Here is a 19,023-nt window from a genome sequence, read left to right on the forward strand (position 1 = left end):
TCTGCTGATTCTTCAGCCCCTTTCCTTCTCCTGCTTACTTGTTCCTTGCCTTGCGTTCTTGTTCCACCTTCTGTTGTCATTCCGATAAAATTATGTCCTTTGATGAAATTTTGTCCATTTATTGAATCTGTTATTTTCTAAATATTTCCATTTGTATGTGCTTCCGAAAAAAATATCACAAGGCTTCTGCCCGAAACAACTTGCCAAGTTGGGGACAGCCATCTGCGTGGCCCGGGGGGGGGGGGCGCCGAGTGGCTGGCCTGAGGGTCGTTGGGCGACAACAATGCACCCCCCCCCCCCTTTGCCGGCGACCGAAGAGACCGGGGCAGCTACGCCCAGGTCTCGCTGTGAGCCGCCAGGGACTGCGAGGGCTCGCTTCTCTCAGACACACTGCGTCCGTCTTGAACACACCCCGCTTCCAATTTATTTTGTATCGAAAAAATTAAATTTGATATGTCGATAAGGACCATAGCAATACTGGTATGTAATGGGAACATCGACCTTACGTGCGCGAGCCGGAGCTATGCTGGCGCTCTCTAGGAACGAACAGCAGAAACAAAGGATGTCGGTATCCAAGATGGCGACCTCAAGCAAAAAAAAATCAAGATGGTTGCTGTGACGTTATTAAATATGGCGGACTCCAGATGAGAAAAAAAACTAGCGGACGACAGTCAGAATCGAAAAATTATGGCTGTGATGTCAAATCCAAGTTGGTGGACGTGACGTCATAACTGAATTCTTTATTTATGAATTCATTATTTAAAGAGGGAAGAAAAACCAACGAAAATAATTGCCAACAGCTCAAATTCCAGACACAATGAAAATTTCCGCTGCGTTCGCAGTTGGACCAGAAGTCGTCTGCTTCCAAAGACAGCTGTTACCAAGCCTAGTAACTGTGTGGGTTTCCCTAATCATCGGAGTGATATAGTATACGCTACGTACCAGCACAAGTTTATTCATCAGAATACAGAGGCTATAGTAGGCTACATCACACAATTCATAAAATGAAATTCTTGCTTCACAATTTTCTTATCGTTTCTGCCTTTTTTCCATTTGCTGGTGCACCTATGCTGGCGATACTGTAAAAAAGAATGCAGCATTAACGTATTTGTTATGCTATAACAATTTATCGAAAAATTATATCCCTGCACTTTACTTTATTGTTGTGCAGCAGAATCATCGGCAGGCTTATTTTCAAAACAATGTTCTAACAGCTTGTCATTTTGAGCACACTCAAACTCTGACATAGAAAGTATTTTAACGTAGGCTGTGGGATTTCTTAGTCCAAAAATTCTGAGGGCAATCATTGCTCACTAACTTTTCATCAACACATGAAATTGGAGACAATATACATACTCCGGATATCCGTCGCTCCAGTTTTGCTTGGAAAGCCGCCATTCTGCGCTCGACTTTCTAAAACCCGCCCCAACGGAACTCTTCACAGCACTGTCTGTCTGTCTGTGCCTGAGGACGGGAACACATCTCAGTGTTGTCTCAGGACAACAGGATCTGTGTTAATCTGTGCTGTCGTCGTTGTGTTGTCCCGAATACCTGTTTAATCACAAAACTGTGTTTTCGTTGTGTTTTCCGGGTGGGACGATAGAATTGTATCCCCTCGGAAAGGGTACTTTTTATGCTTTTGGTGGCGGTAGCGTAGCTGGGTAGAAACTGGAAAGGTAACCCTTTCCGATTGCTTAAAATGTTTCGGGTTTAATGCAAATATGCACTGGAAAGGTATCACATGATTTCATGGCATTTTTAATGTAGCTATACAAAGCGAACCAACTATCCACAATATTTTAAAGTATTTTTTTTAATATTGCATGATTCAAAACTACTTCAAATGAAATGTAAAATAAAAATACTTTCTTAATTCTTAAGTTATGACTTTGATTGGACTACGAAAGAGAAAAATTTTGAAAGGGTGCCTTTCCAGTTTATTTTCTGCTGTTTCATTGCACAGAAAATCCTGAAAGGTACCCTTTCCGAGGGGATACTTTTCCAGTGCATATTTGCATTGAAACCAAAACATTTTAAGAAATCAGAAAGGGTATCTTTCCAGTTTATACCCTGGTATACTACCGCCACCAAAAATATGAAAGGTATCCCTTTCCAAGGGGATACAATTTAACAACCCCGTCCGGGTTATTGTTTCTAATATCATCGTTGCGTTTCTCTGGGGACGCACCACAACGCCGAAATACCACAACGCCTTAATGCCAAATTGACCACAACGCCAGGCTAGGTTAAGTTATGTTAGGTTTTATTACGCTAGGTTAGGTTACGTTAGGTAATGTTAGGTTTGATTGTGGTATTTCAGCGTTAAGGTACATGTAAGAAACACACACAAATTCATTCAGTTATTATTTCGGCGTTGTGGTACACAGCAGTTTTCTAACTGTCGGCGTTGTGGTCAATTTTGACATTCGGCGTTATGGTATTTCGGCGTTGTGGTAACGACCCGGTTTCTCAGTCTGTCGCTGCGTTGTCCAAGGTAATTTTCTGCCTTTTTTTTACTGTTTTGTTTGCAACAGCTCACTGTGTTCATCCGTGCTGTGATATTTTTTTCTGACATATTCCATCCACGGACTTATATGTCATGGCTATGTTTTTTTTTTTTTTTTTTTTTTTTTTTACTTTTTGACATGGGTTGATTTTGGCTTGTTTTCTTTTAGCTTGCATATTCATATTGTATTGTCCGTTATTGAGATTTCTCACGGCATAGCTACAGTGCAGCCAGCAATGGCGTGTGTGTTTCTAAAACAAATCTCAAATCAGCCTTCCCCTATTCAAGAACCATTGTGAACCATTCCGGCAAACCCAGCGCCTGTGAGCTCCCGTGACGCAACTTGCCGAGCACCAGCGTAAAGCGGCGCGGCATACAGTCCAAGGAGGGGAAATAAAACCCGCCCAGTGTAGAAACGCAACTGGCCGCCGTAGAGAGCAGCTCTGCTGGTGGGCTCGCCAGGGCGTTACTGTCGGTCGTAACTCCGCTGTTTACAAAGCGAATTGCAGGAGGGGAGGGAAGGAGTGGTGGTCGGGACAAATTTCCCTCGCCATGTATCCTCCCCCCCCCCCCTCATTTTCACAGTCCTGCTGGCGATCGAGCGGGGAGAGGAGTGGAGGCAAGGTCGCCATATTGGCTCGCCGTCTCACGCAGACACAGACGGGCCGCAAGCCCTAAGCGTCCAACCCCTGCATGGTTTATTTTTTCAGCCCCGCCGCCCAACTCTTCTTACCTGAACCTTTTTTCCCCTCTTGACCAGTAGTTTTCTTGCTTGCTTTAATGCATGTTTATTTGAACCCCGCATGACCCGGCCCCAGGATTTTCCCTATTTCTGTGCAGGTTTTTACCCTGGTCACTTTAGTTAGCTTTTGGGATGGACTTTCAAAGGGGTGTCAGCCATGGCTGGTCAATAAACCCCAATTAGCACATGATGCACGCGCCCTTGTCCTGCGTGGTTAATATCCCGCATGGTAGAGTGTATAGGCTTCGGCCTGAGACACACTTAGGTCCTCCCCTAACCTGGACCCTTCCCCATACACACTTAAAATAACTAAGGCTAGGAAAAAAAATTGGTTGTCTGTAAAGTCGGTTTACGGACGATAGTTTAACGTGACAACGTCATTACAAAACATTGACGAAATGATTGCATACTTTTATGAATAAAATTGAATAATTTTTATTGAAATATCACTATTTTGTATGGATACAAAGAAGGAGTGAAATGAAATCTACAATTTAATTGATAAATTTACTTTTATTTGCACTCATTAATTCAAATATGTTTATTACTTTAACGAAAAGATTATTTTAACTATAACTTTTATACATGTTTGCTATTTAACTTCTTCCAATCTGTGTTATTCTGTTAAGGATAATTTGTTATGACGTTGTCACGTTAAACTATCATCCGTAAACCAACTTTACAGACAACCAATTTTTACATGGTCCCGCTACCAGTAGTCTTTGTACAAACTACAAACAACCCATGTCTAATAGTTTATGTGGCTTACTTCATGAGTGTTGCAGTGACGCAGTGATAACTGTCACTACTACAGCTTCACCATGACAGGATGGAGGTTGAGAGCACAACCAATGAGGGGAGGTAGCTACACACACACACACACACACACAAATCCTATTCTTAATAAGCGTTTATTTTAACTTTTATCCTCTTGATATAAACCCCGAGGGGTATGCAAGAAGGAATTTTCTTTTCCAAATTTTGATTTTGTATAACATTATTAGTAGAGACCGGAAAAATTCGCGAATTCAATTCGCGATAGGCTAAAATACAAATAGTTATACCCCAGTGCTGCCTCTGCCTTTGGCTCACAACTCACCTGGATGTCACTGGGCCAATGAGAAACACCCAACCTAAGTCTTTATCGAATCACAGGTTGTTACGTTGGGACGTCTTACAAGACAGCAGCCAATGAGAGGGTCACATTTCACCGAGTGTATGTAGAACTATGGAGTTCATCCTACATTGAACCCGCGATTTTTTCCGGTCCCTAATTATTAGCCACTACATTCTCTTTAATGATTTTATTTTGTTTAAGGACATAATTCCTTTATATATATATATATACATTTATATAATTATTTATATAGGTTATATGATTATATATGATTAAATGCGTTTTTATATATATTACATTTCAGCAACTTATGTTTGCTCATGTAAACATCGGTTAATTTAAATCCATTTTAAAGCCGGTCTGCATATAATCCATTCAAACAACGCATTTATATTTATATAGCTATACAGGGGGTGGGGGAAGATAAGAGATAACAAGGATGATAAGGATGCGCCTCAAGAGTCTAGAGTTGGTCGACTTGAGTCGTCTAATCGCCGAGTGCCCGGCTTGAATCAAGGATAAAGATTACATTCCATGACTGTGTTTGTTTCTGTGTGCGTGACAGTCACCGTGACATTGGTATAAAATAATTACGTTTTTTGAACGAAATTTTTGATAGTGTACAAGAGTACGCGTGGTTTGAACGAAGAAGTACGGATTGTGTAGAGTTCTTTAAAAAAAAAAAAAAAAAAAAAACATGATTTTTATTACTATATTTTTTTTTTTTTGCTTTTCAAATTCGGTTCGATATTCAAAATATTCCTTCACGATACGTAAATATATGCCCGTTCGTATTTTCGTTGGCTCAGATGAGCCCAGCTCTGTAATCAGCAAGTAGTCACAGGGGGTCATTTCCCCCGCCTGAGTATGTCACTCAGACTGTATGTAGGCGCCTTACCACTCGCTGTCATATCGGCAAACACGAGTTTTTACTCTGAAAAAAAAAGGCTTCTTCTATTTTTTTATTATCATTTATCATAATCTTCGCGTTCCCAGGCGCCGCACGGGGCGTGCGCATGACAATTCCCTTATCTCGCTTCCTCTCCGCACAAACACACACACACACACACACACGCCATTCAGCCGCCCCACTGGTTATCCGGTGAAGGGGGGAGTGAGTATCTGAGGGGGGGGAGGGGGTAGATATTTCTACTTTCTCCTCGTTTCGCTCCCTGCAATTTCCCTCGCCAACCCAACGACTCTCATATCTCTCCCTTTTTCCCCCGCGTTTCTGCTGCTGTCTCTCCCCTCCAACCCTCTATCACCCCTTCTACGACGACTCCAGAAGGGTCTCTCAGACGCCGTGTTCCGCTGGTGTCTGCAGGCCTCGTCGGCGCACCCCTGAAGCTGAGGTCCCTTCCCACTCTTACCCTCTCATTGTTTTCCGAACACAACAACCAACTTCACTTCTTCGATTGCCTCCGTACAAACTGTTTCACGCTTCTGAGGGACTGCAGAGAGTTCATGTTTCACACCGGGTTTTGACAGCAAAATTTTTGCATCTTTTAAATGGCACGTACTTTAAATCGGCTTTCGGAATCATCTGGAAAGCTGATGACTAAGAGTGAAATGCGAACTTGCTATAAACCGGGAGAGGAAGTAAAAAAAAAATGAGTGCGTTTACCTATGACAACGCGTTAGAAGTTATACTTACTTGGCGTAATAAAAAAAAAACACTTTAATTTTGCATGCAAATAATTAATAGAAATGAAATAATAAAACGAATGGAGTGATGTTATAAATAAGGTTGTTAAAGTATAAATTCTGTCAGATTAAATTTTTTTAATTAAAAACTCAGTATGCAATATTAATATAAAAACACGTAAAAAATTAATTAATTTAGTAAAATAATCTAGATGAATTTTAATAAAAATGAAAATTCATTAATATGCAGAATGTTTAATCAAATAGGTCAATTTTTGTTATTTATTAAATAATAATGTAATAACATATAATTCAAATAAATTATACATACGGAAAAATATCCTCACTTATATGAATACACTTGAACAGGTTTTTAAAAACAATTTATATAATTTTTTTTTAAATAAAAATGTTATTAATCATATGGACCATTATTCAGTATCAGTCACTGAAGTATATGATTGAAAAGCAGATAGATACTTAATTTTTATTTGTATGTAATCTTTTTTTTTTCATTATGTCAAAAATTTCGTTGCGTGGTGTACGCTCATCTTAAAAATGCACTCGTCACATTGGTCATGAAGTGTCGCAAGAAGTGTAACTTGTGAAAGGTGTGTGTGTGCTAACTCCGTGTGGCTCCAGGCAGACGTGGGAACTCGCCGTGACTCGAGTGTGAGTGGTGTGGTTCCTGAGGCGGACGCACCACAACGCCGAAATACACTAACGCCGAAAAATGTCATTACAGGACTGCCACAAAGGTTAGGTTAGGTTAGACTAGGTTAGGTTAGACTAGGTTAGGTTAGAATAGGTCAGGTTAGGCTAGGATAGGCTAGGTTAGGTTAGGTTAGGTTAGGTAAGGTTAGGTTTGATTGTGGTATTTCGGCGTTAAGGTACATTTAAGAAACACACACAAATTCATTCAGTTGTTATTTCGGCGTTGTGGTACACAGCAGTTTTCTAGCTGTCGGCGTTGTGGTCAGTTTTGACATTCGGCGTTATGGTATTTCGGCGTTGTGGTAACGACCTGTTCCCGAGGCAGGCGGTTGGCATGGGCTTCTGCTCGCTCGCCTGTTCTGTGCCCTGTGTGTGTGTGCGTGTGTGTGTGAGCGGCGAGTGTGCTGCGCTGGGGTGGCATCGACCCGCGCCCCCCCTGCGTCCAGGGCTGTCCGCTCTCCGGAGACAACAGCGCAGACCTGGTGCGGCAATGCTTCACAGGAGACTGCTCAACACATCCTAGTGGCATCCGTTTACCAAGTCATTGAACAACTCGCAGTGTAGAGATTTTGGTTTATTTGAATTTATAGAGGGTCATATTAGTAAATACATAGAATCAAACTATTCAAATTAGAAGTATTTAATTGTTTTGTATCTGTATTTCAATTCGGTGTATTTTATTAGGTAAAAATTATTTTGTTTAATCAATATATAGCTTGTATACAGTTTAATGTTGAAGATATTAAGAAAGGAATTGTTCTTATAAATATGTTAATAATATATTAATGTTATTATGAAATTTTATTTATTAAAAAACCTAAGTGAAAGGTACTTATTGACTTATTTATAATCTTAAGAAACTGATTTTACCACTATGAAAAATTTCTTCAAAAAATAAGTTAATTGGTTTCTAATTTCCAATCTGCAAGTTCTTAAGTTTTTTCTTTTGAGTTTAAAGTCAATTTTTTATTGCCTCACATGGAGTGACAAAACAAAATGACAAGCGACAACACATGTAAATAAAACATACCGGACATAGCAGGACTCAAACCTAGGGATCAATTGAGATATTGACAGGCGAATGGCCATCGTAATTGCAGCGGGTAGCATTAAAACACAAAGAAATCGTTTTAGATTCATAACACACATGTAGTTAGACTATAGATTGTTATAAGTCGGTACAACTTAAATCACTCTCCTGCCAGTCATAGCGTTAGTTCGAGTGTCCTGACATTTGACTGAGTCGTGGATTGGATCGAAGTTCGGGCAAAGTGTATTCATGATTGGTTGGTTTTAAATTTGTTTGTCTAAACTCTTTGGCATGAAGCTGGGAAATTTATATCCGCTAAATAAATTACTCTCCATTTTGAAAACCTATTCATCTTGGAATCATTTTTATTGATGTTTAAAGGTTATTTAATGTACGTTGTGCATAATAGTGCTTGTGAATTCTGGGTTACAGCTACTCAGAAATACTCCTGAAGGCAGGGCCTCATTTGGTGTGAAATGGTGACGCCTGGAAAGTAGGTCGCGTGTCATACATGGCAGCTGAGCGGGTGGCGGCGAAGCAGGCGGGAAGAACCTGTTCAATTCTCACAGTTCCCACCTGTACACTCACGTTACAAGAACATACAGCATTGCAGGAGCATCCAGTTTCGCTTACAGTCGGCTGCGGGCTTGATCAGTCAGTAAAATCATGAGTAGACTATACCTTAATGCTGGTCGGTCCGCAGTCCGTGGAATTTTCAGTGTAAATTCGTAAAATGTACTTTTCCAATAGCAAAGATTCGAATGGTATCGATTGGAGTCAAGTATGCAGGCCAGTTACCTGATTGTAATTAACATGCAGAAAACTAATTATGAATCTACTTTATAAACATTAAAGAGGAAAACATAGTGAATATTTTTGTTGCTGGACGAATGCGAGTAAATTCATTCAAACTATCTTGGAGATATGTAGACATATGTGCAGTCAGACTATTATATGTGGAGCATATTAACCTGTTTTAATGAGTATTAAAATCAATACACGAATTGTTAAAACATTTATCATTAAGTACCTTCAAGAAAAAAAAACCAGATGGATTTTTCATGCATTTACTCCGCTCATGTCTTCGTGCATCATGGGAAAATGCGAACGACATATCACAGTAGCCTCAAGTATGTCTAGTCGACGAAGACGAACCTTGCAGAACCGACACGTATGCTGATGTTGCTCAGTTTTACCAATTCCCGGTGTACTCTTAATCAATCAATCAATCGCTGTTGTAGCGAAACCTTTACTTTCTGCCGCGCAGCAGGGCCTTTCCATGTCTTCGGGTTTCTTTTCAACTTATAATTTCTTGCAAATTGCTTGCAACATGGTTTACAGCGAAAATGTTTCCAAAGTAGATTCTTACACATTCTCTCTTCTTGTATCGTCGAGCATTAATGTTGTTTGAGAAAATATCACAGTAAAGGCATCGATGCTCGCTAGTTGTTGACGAATCACCAAACATTGAAGTCTCTATCGTCAGCGAAAACTCATTCATCGAGGTATCATCAGCAGCCAGCACTGCAGTCATTAAGCTCTCTTCTTCTGGTGGCACCACGACTGTAGAAGACTCCTCTAGTGTTGTCTTTGACTTTGCCAACGAGATCTGTGCCACCATCGTCGACGGTGACGTCAGGGTTCCCGTAGACCGTAGACGATGTTACAACTTTCATCGAGTTCGCCGTTTAATATAAAAAATGTCATCGTCTTCACAAGAACAGGTAATTACGCAACTTATGCACCAGATAAAACAAGCTAAGTGAACCTTACACACACTCGAAACCCAAGGCTCGGACAGGCCAATTTATACTAGTAAGACTATTTTTTAAAAAAGCTTTGTCTCTCTCTGTTAGTCTGTTTGTAGGATTGAAAACGCTAATCTCCAAAACTACCAAACGGATTTTCATGGGATTTTCACAAGATGGTTGTAGCTGAGAGTGTGGTCTCTCCTCGTGCAAGTAGTGGTAGATGGTTGTAGCTGAGTGTGTGTGTGTGTAATCTCTTGATGCAAGTAGTGGCAGATAAGTGTAGCTGAGAGCGTGTGAGTTATTTCTTCATGCAAGTAGTGGCAGATAAGTGTAGCTGAGAGCGTGTGAGTTATTTCTTCGTGCAAGTAGTGGCAGATGCGTGCAGCTGAGAGCGTGTGTGTTCTCTCTTCATGCAAGTAGTGGTAGATGGTTGTAGCTGAGTGTGTGTGTGTGTAATCTCTTGATGCAAGTAGTGGCAGATAAGTGTAGCTGAGAGCGTGTGAGTTATTTCTTCATGCAAGTAGTGGCAGATAAGTGTAGCTGAGAGCGTGTGAGTTATTTCTTCGTGCAAGTAATGGCAGATGCGTGCAGCTGAGAGCGTGTGTGTTCTCTCTTCATGCAAGCAGTGGCAGATGCGCGGTGTGTTCTGCTGCAGCGGCGGAGACGGCCTAAGATGGGGAGCGCGCTGCTGCTGGCCGCGAGCTGCTTGGCGGTGATTGGCGGAGCCGCGGCCAACCCGGACGCCAAGCGCCTGTACGAGGACCTGCTGAGCAACTACAACCGCCTGATCCGCCCCGTGGGCAACAACTCGGACCGCCTCACCGTCAAGATGGGGCTCAAGCTGGCGCAGCTCATCGACGTGGTGAGTCGCTTCCCGCCGTTTTGGCCTTGGTGGAGACCGCGCGGCCAGAAACACAACTTCCCATAACTCGCCTAGAGCAATTTAGTTCAGGTTATTATCTATAACTAGGGATCGGAAAATTTCGCGGGTTCTATGACCTGTAGGATTAACTCCATAGTTCTATGTACACTCGGTCAAATGTCACCCGTTCATTGGCTGCTGTCTTGTGAGACGTCCCAACGTAGCAGCCTGTGATTCGATACAGCTTTGGTCGGGTGTTTCTCATTGGCCCTGAGTCATCAAGGTGAGTTGTGAGCCAATAGCAGAGGCAGCACTGAGGTATAACTATTTGTATTTTAGCCAATCGCGAAATGAACCCGCGAATTTTTCCGGTCTCTATCTATAACTGTATTACCATCTGAAGTTTCGTGATGAAGTATGATTCAGTAAAACTCTGCATATTTGTACTCTGCAATTTTATTACTATTAGCCAAAGACTAGCCTATAATTTGTTTTAAAACATTTCCATTTTTGGCTCGACAACTTGGGTAAATAGAGGGGTTGGTTTTTTTGAGCTCTTAAAAGTTTTTTGGTATTCCATATTTTTAATTGTATTTACCCAGAGTGTGTCGATGACGCAACCTTCTTCCATGTTGGACTGAAGGCGGGTTACAGTGCTCACCACAATTCTTTCAGAATCACTTGCGTGTGTTCTGTGGGATAGGTTTTGGCACACAGACTGTGTGTGCGCTGAGATGTAGTGTGATGCTAGAATAAATTCACGTTTTCGTGTCATCGGCGCTGAAAGGTATCTCCTCTACCAGTTATATAAGTTAACTGTATGACTTGGAGCCATGACTGTGAGCATTGGAGGCTCGTACTTCCATTATCGTTAAGGCGAATCTGCGACATTTATTTAATACACAGAATAAAAAAACATTACTGTACTTTTACAACAGAATCCTTTGGGAACATGGTGTCATATTTTTAAATACTACTGTAAATCAGCCTTATTCTAGTTTAAGGATCGTTGGTAGAATTATATTACACAGCATCTGACCTTTAAAACATGTTTAGAACTATAACTCTTGTTAAACTTTTTTTATGTTTATTATCTTATCTTTCGGTGTACGCAATTTGTTGGGAGAAATTTCGGGAATTGAACGGAAGTTGGACGAACGGAAATGTGTAACCACGGCGCCGAAAAAGGTCAATATGGCGGACCCACGTGTAGCAACATGAACCCGTATATAGTCACGTTCGTGAACATTATGGAGAATAAAAAACGTATTGGTGTGCCAAATGAAACTTGATGATAGTGAAACTACCCTTGAATATATTTGGTAAACTAAAATAGTCATAGTGAAAAGTATTCACAAGTATTAAAATAATTAAGAAAACTGACGTTTCAAAGATTAAAACACAGTCTACTTTCAAAGTTAAACAAATCTCGGTAGCGTGGCCGGTGGGCAATTTTTGACGTGGTTGAAACTTCTTCACTGGAAAACTATTTTTTAATAACATTATAATATAATAATGTTAAATCATTTCAATTAAGTTAAGGTTTGCTTGTAGGAAGTATTTACAGGCTGATTTCAGACGTTTAAGCAAAAACAATTTACAAAAATATACTTAGTGTTGTAATTTGTGTTATAAAATGATTCAGTGTGATTTTTTAGTAATGCCATGAAAGTATAACTTCTTTCGAGTGCGAAAACGTGTTGTTTTTTACTGTTCAATTAATTTAATGCGCAGTATTTCATTAAAATTTCTTATTGAAATCAATCACAAAGCCGGGATGTTTGAGTATTTTCGCTTTTCGCTTTTATCAAAGCCGTTTCATCATATAATTTAACCTTTCTCTCTGCAAATCGAATGATTCTATAGTCCACGGAGTTGCTCCAGCATCGAATTCTAGCGGCGGGTGCGGAAATTACGTGTTATTGGCGTCCAGTAGTTTAGTTAAAAAATTGGTTGTATGTTAAGTCGGTTTACGGACGATAGTTTAACGTGACGTCATAACAAAACATTGATAAATAGATTTCATTCTTTTATGAATAAAATTGAATCATTTTTATTGAATTATCACTATTTTGTGTAGATACAAAGAAGGAGTGAAATGAAATCTACAATTTAATTGATAAATTTACTTTTATTTGCATTCATTAATTCAAATATGTTTATTTCTTTAACGAAGAGATTATTTTAACTATAACTTTTATACATGTTTGCTAATTAACTTCTTCCAACCTGTGTTATTCTGTTAAGGATAGGACGATGATAGGAAAAGTAGGAAACGAATGGGAGTGTTTCAAGTTTAATGTGCCTCGAAAAAGTCAAATCGATGGTTGTTCCAATCTAGTGGAAGAGAGATAGATGCGGCGCTAGCGTACAATGAGCTTAACGGGACACAGCGTAACGGGACAATGTGCATTACGGGACACTTTTTCGTGCGTGCAGCCGGCGTTCATAGATTTATTAGACATTGTCACGTCAAAATACAATTTCCGTACATGGATTTATCACGTTCACATTGTTTAAAAGATTTCTACGTTAAATTTCGTGTCAGAGTTTCGTTTAAATGAGTTTGCTCGTTGCCGAGGTAGATGTTCACACATCACTGGCGAGTGCTGGGAGAGTCGCTCACATTTGTATTTGCACGGCCGCCATGCTTATGTCTTCTGTCTATATTGTACCTTAAATTTTTTGACGTGACAACGTCTAATAAATCGATGAACGCCGGCTGCACGCACGAAAAAGTTTCCCGTAACGCACATTGTCCCGTTACGCTGTGTCCCGTTACGCTGTGTCCCGTTACGCTCATTGTACGCTTGCGCCGCATCTATCTCTCTTCCGCTCGATTGGAACAACCATCGATTTGACTTTTTGAGGCACATTAAACTTGAAACACTCCCATTCGTTTCCTACTTTTCCTATCATCGTCCTATCCTTAACAGAATAACACAGATTGGAAGAAGTTAAATAGCAAACATGTATAAAAGTTATAGTTGAAATAATCTGTTCGTTAAAGTAATAAACATATTTGAATTAATGAGTGCAAATAAAAGTAAATTTATCAATTAAATTGTAGATTTCATTTCACTCCTTTGTATCCATACAAAATAGTGATAATTCAATAAAAATGATTCAATTTTATTCATAAAAGAATGCAATCTATTTATCAATGTTTTGTTATGACGTCACGTTAAACTATCGTCCGTAAACCGACTTTACAGACAACCAATTTTTTTTGTACCGATCACTGGCTGTTGACCCAATTGAATTTTAAAGTGTATACGCCCGTATTTTTTGGCTTTGTTCATAATTGATCTATGTTTTGTAATTTGGTTCATTAGTTTGCACACAGAGCATCGTTACAAGCACCCTCTTTTCTATTGTTCCATACTAGGACGAAACTCATTGGAGAAATCTTTTGAAAAATTAGTCTATTGTCTATCTATGACGATTTAACAGTGTGACAGGGCTTTCACCGAACATTTAAGTCTAACATCCGACAGCTCCAACATTACAGTTGGAAACCTGGCGTTGTTAGATCAGACCTATCGATGGCAGATGGTATGTCCATTATGAAGAAACTACCAACATTATGACACAAAAAATATATTATTTTCTCTCAGAAAATCTTTCTATTCATAGTTATGGAGATAAATAAACCTCAAATTATTTTAATTTCTTCATGCCTGACACTATCTAATTTAAAAAATTCACCTACAAAATATTTCTGCAGTCACACCTTTGCCGCTACGTTACTTTCAGTCTCACGTGTGTCGCTAGTGTAGGGCAGCCTTTTTTTCACAGACGAGAGAGCCAAAACCCGAAGTTCCCCGAAGTTCATGGTTTTTTTCCGTATTTTTAATGTAGCTATCCTAACCAAATCAACCGTCCACAATGTTTTAAATTATTTATAATGTAGCTAACCTAACCTAATTGACCATTAGTATACTTTTTATCAACACCTCCATATTTATTTACAATCAACAAAAAAAACACCCGAAGACGCACGATCGGGCGTTTGGCTCTCTCGTCTGTGAAAAGAAGGCTGCCCGTTAGTGTAGAACTGTCCGGATTAATAAGTCTCCGGTGTGTTTGGTCTTGCCTGACCTGTTTTGGGTCGTAAAGAAAATTGTGCATTTTAACCGTTTTCAAACTCATTTCCGAGCTGTGGGGGCCTTGAAGTGGCAAAAAAAAACAACAGAAAATTCACAAACAGCCGAGTGGGGAGAGAGAAAAAAAGTGGTTCGTTCTGTTCCGCGCGAGCGGTTCCGCTCACTCCCGGTCGGACGGCTGTTCCGGCCCGTGGACGCGTGACGCGGACGGGGGAACGGAATGGAACTAAACGTAGACAGGGAACGCGGGGGAATGGTAGAAGGAATCGCCCAGGCGCGGGAGACACACACACAAGTGTGTGACTCGAGGCAAATGGCGCGGAAAAACTGCAGATATGGAGGAGGGAAATATTTTTTTTCTCTCTCTTTCTTTTCTCAGAGTCTTTCATCGCCTTTTTTTTTTTACGAACCTGGAGGCATGGAAATTTCCCTCGAGAATTTTTTTACGATAGGTTCCCTCCTTATCATACTTCAGCCACTTATCATTGTAACACTGCTGGCGGCTGCCACAATATCGCAACTGCCTGTTTCGAACCAAATTTTTCAGAAGACGTTTCCTCGATTTCCCGCGGCTGCAGGAAATGTAGTGTTTCTGTAATGGTTGTTATTAGGTTAAGGATGGCAGTTAGTGTTTAGGTTGTCTACCAGAAGGCATTTCTTCGTGAAGATAGGTTGCGTCATAAAAAAAATACTCTGAAAGTCGACAGTAAAGCGTTTTCTAATAATTTAATTCCAACCCCGGATACGGCGCAGCAAATGCTGCAGTAAATCGATTTAAAATCGAGAATACTATTTTTTTCTCGGTAATCGAAGTATATATCACGGCCCTCCCTTTTTTGTCTTAAACTATATATTTTTTCGTACTATATATATATATAGCTATATATATAGCTATATATATAGCTATATATATATATATATATATATATATATATATATATATATATATATATATAGTGCACCAGAATGTCTCCTGCTGATATTGTTGAAAGATAACTTTCCTATTACATAAAACCAGAGTACTAACTGATGTCTCGAATGACCAGAGCCGAATAAATAGATATCAAGGTTTAATTTGCAAACGTATTACAGAAGTAACCATTACGTTTTCATGTTTTGAGTCCGTGATACGATTAATTTAAGCGATTAATGCTCTAATGCGATTCTGACCACCAATATAGCATGAGTCACACTGAGTTAGCAGTGTGCATTTTAAATGGAATTTTCTCTCTTTTTTTCCAATGCGCAATATCTCTTATTAGCTCTGTCCTTGTTTCAGTGTGCTTTTTCGCCGAACCAAATATACCCAAATAGCACAAAAGTTTTAGACACAGCTTTATAAAGTAATATAACGTTTTTTAATGTGCTTTTTAAAATGTTACATGTAAAGGTGAATTTGTACTGAGCAATTAGTAAATAAATTTCCTTGTTGTATTTCATCATCAATCGATAATATTCAGTTCTTAATCCTAAGGAATCTTAAATGAAAGACGCCATTTTAGTTTCAAACATTTTCGTCATTAATATTGTTTATATAATTTAATATTAAATATGACCCTGTTTGACCATGTGGAATGCCTTGTTATTAATATTGACCGATTGCTACAATTAGTGTCTCCTGTGAAATAATAATTGGCGTTTAAAATATATTTTTTTTAAGTTGAGAATGTATTCAATTGTAATGGCCTTAGAAAATTGACAAACCGTAAAATTATAAATTATTGTAACTACCTCGCTTCTAGCCAAGCAAAAGAGGAGGGTTGTCTAGACCTAAGTAGTTGCTTAAGGAAAAAGACTAGGTTGCAAGATAAGTTAGAATTAAGGCAACATTTTATTCCACTCAAAAATAAACTTCGGTAAACCAAAGGCGAATCATAGCACAAGGTTATTTAAACTAATTAGAAAATGAAGAAAATCCATGGACTCTGTACACTTCAATTTATTACTTAACACAAAATAATTTAATATAGTAAAGCGGATCTTTACATAATTGCAGAAGCTGTATTACTGGAAAACATCTTTGACTAAGCCAGCATGTATTCCAACACAATATCATCACAGCCACTTACTGTATTATATTATAATTCACATTATATTATAACAATTATTTTGAGAGTAGGCCTGCCAAAGAAAAATTTTATGCCACAACGCAAGTACACTTGTATTTGGTAGTCAATTCAATTATCCAATTAGCATTAGGTTAGCAATATATTAGAATATCATTACAATAGCACATGTATATAAACTCTTGACTACGTATAAGCAAATGTTTTAAGATCTCACGTGTAAATGACCTAATTATTTATAAATATCGATCTCATCATCCAATACAAATAATGCCAATGCAGAATTAATATTTTCTCTACGTCACACTGGCACATTAAAAAAATATATCATATACTTCTTAATATCATTTTTAATTCTATATAAATTTTTTTATTAAAATACTATAATATCAAGCAGCGCAAATTTCCACATACTAAAGGTTAAAGTGAAACAGGTTACTATTTAATTGTGTAGTGTGTGTATATATGTATATATATATATATATATATATATTAATCAACACTCTTTCTAATTGTTTAAGAAGTTTATGTGCCGTTTATCATAATTTATCATAAGTTTATCATAATAAATATGGTATCTCGAATCCTTAAAAAAACTCTCAAAATATTAAGGTGTGAACTTTATTGATGTCCAAGTATCACAGTTTTTTTTCCAAATATCTTAAAACACACCAGCATCACCAAAAATTTAACTTGATCAGTTATGAAATCTCACAATTAGGTACCTTTTATATGGGCTTTAAAAATTTATCACAATCTGTCTAAAGTCTTTGATTACGTTCGCTCACACAATTTTCTCCAAAAGCCCTGAATAATAGTACTTATTGTTACGAATGGGGAGAACTGTTTTCGAGAGGACAGCTGAGTTATTTTATACAGTTTCCATTTGCTACTTACATTTACATTACTAATTAAATCACCACGCTATCTGTCACGTGCACACACACTAATCCTATTCTTAATAGGCAATTTTTGAAACTTTTATCCTCTAGATATAAACCCCGAGGGGTATAAAAGAAGGAAATTTATTTTAAAAATGGAATTCTGCATAACATTATTAGCCACTACATTCTCTTTGATTATTTTATATTGGTTTAAGGGCAAAATTCCTTTATATATTTTTTATAATTATTTATATAGATTATATGATTATGTATGATTAAATGCGATCATGTATATGTATATATACATTTCAGCAACATATATTTGCTTATGTAAATTTCAGTTAATCAAATCCGTTTTAAAGCCGGTCCTCATATAATCCATATTAAACAACATATTCATACTTTCTCCGGTGGTTCGATTACCATGTGTAGGAAGAACCACCAAGAAACCTATGCATGATCTTATGTTTATCTTTATGTAGGATCTTTTCATCTTTCTGCAGGAATTTGGTACTTCCTTATATCCTAAACAGATTCATATTCTTTAATTACAGGAACTTGTGACCGATTCAACTCTTCCCCTTAAATTTACATCGCAAATACAATTACAATTTCTTGCCCCTTCTGCCATCAGATCTACTTTAATTTGATTGATAATAGAGAAATTGAACTGTTAATTTGTTGAATGGACTTGTGATAACAGCTGCTTCATGTTTTGCATAAACTATCGAGTATCACGGTACAGTTAAATTGTGTAACATGTTTTTTTTTTAACTTGCATCATGTAAATATTAATGTCTGCACATTAGAGACCTGAAAAATTCGCGAGTTCATTTTGCGATAGACTGACATCCAAAAAAGTATACTTCGTAGAGCTTCTGCGATTGGCCCACATTTCATCTGGGGAACTTCGGGCCAATGGAAAAACCTAAACCAAGAAAGTGCCGAATCATGGACAAATTGGTTAAGACGTCTCACGAATCAGCAGCCAATGAACAGGTGTCATTTCCCCGAATTTGTTGAGTACTATGGAGTCTGTACTAGAGGTAAATTAACCCGCGAATTTTTCCGGTCCCTACTGCACATACATATTTGTATGTAAAGGGAACAACATGTATAACGTGACATGTTCTATATCCCGGAGCCTTGACTCCATGTGGGATCAAAGGAACAAAAATACAAAATAAAATAAATAAATAATCTTCCAATCACGTCCACAATTCGCACTCCTCACTAGAGCCAATGGTTCGCCTTATACCTCGCGCCTGTCCACACACACAGTTTTGAGCCACTCGGCCACACGCGTCCACTTGTCCATCTTTCTGGGCTGGACTGGACTGGCTGTGACGTGTCAGGCTTCTTCTTAACAAGAGATTATGTTCCGTCTGTTCTGTACGGTTGCTGATAAAAATAAAATACGTAGGAAGTTATGGAATAACGAAAAAAAAGTCTTCTGAAATTTGTTTTTACAAAAAAAAATTGTATTTAGAATAATATTTTTTTTATTTGAAAACGTATGGATTACGTGAGAAGAGATAATAAAAAATTTGAGTGGTTCTGTGAAAATGTAATTCATAACTGTCAGCTGACAACTTATGTAT

At 38.4% G+C, this 19,023-nt stretch overlaps 1 protein-coding gene across 1 annotated transcript in view; it reads left to right on the plus strand.

The window, feature by feature from the left end:
* The first annotated feature begins 10,177 nt into the window (after nucleotides 1-10,177).
* LOC134531608 (acetylcholine receptor subunit alpha-like 1) overlaps nucleotides 10,178-19,023 on the plus strand; it is a 38,156-nt gene continuing 29,310 nt past the window's right edge. Inside the window, exon 1 of the mRNA XM_063367358.1 lies at nucleotides 10,178-10,366. Coding sequence (XP_063223428.1) covers nucleotides 10,178-10,366 — 189 coding nt within the window. The remainder of the gene's footprint in view (nucleotides 10,367-19,023) is intronic.

This window comes from Bacillus rossius, chromosome 1 (genome assembly GCF_032445375.1).
Source record: "Bacillus rossius redtenbacheri isolate Brsri chromosome 1, Brsri_v3, whole genome shotgun sequence".
Taxonomy (NCBI): domain Eukaryota; kingdom Metazoa; phylum Arthropoda; class Insecta; order Phasmatodea; family Bacillidae; genus Bacillus; species Bacillus rossius.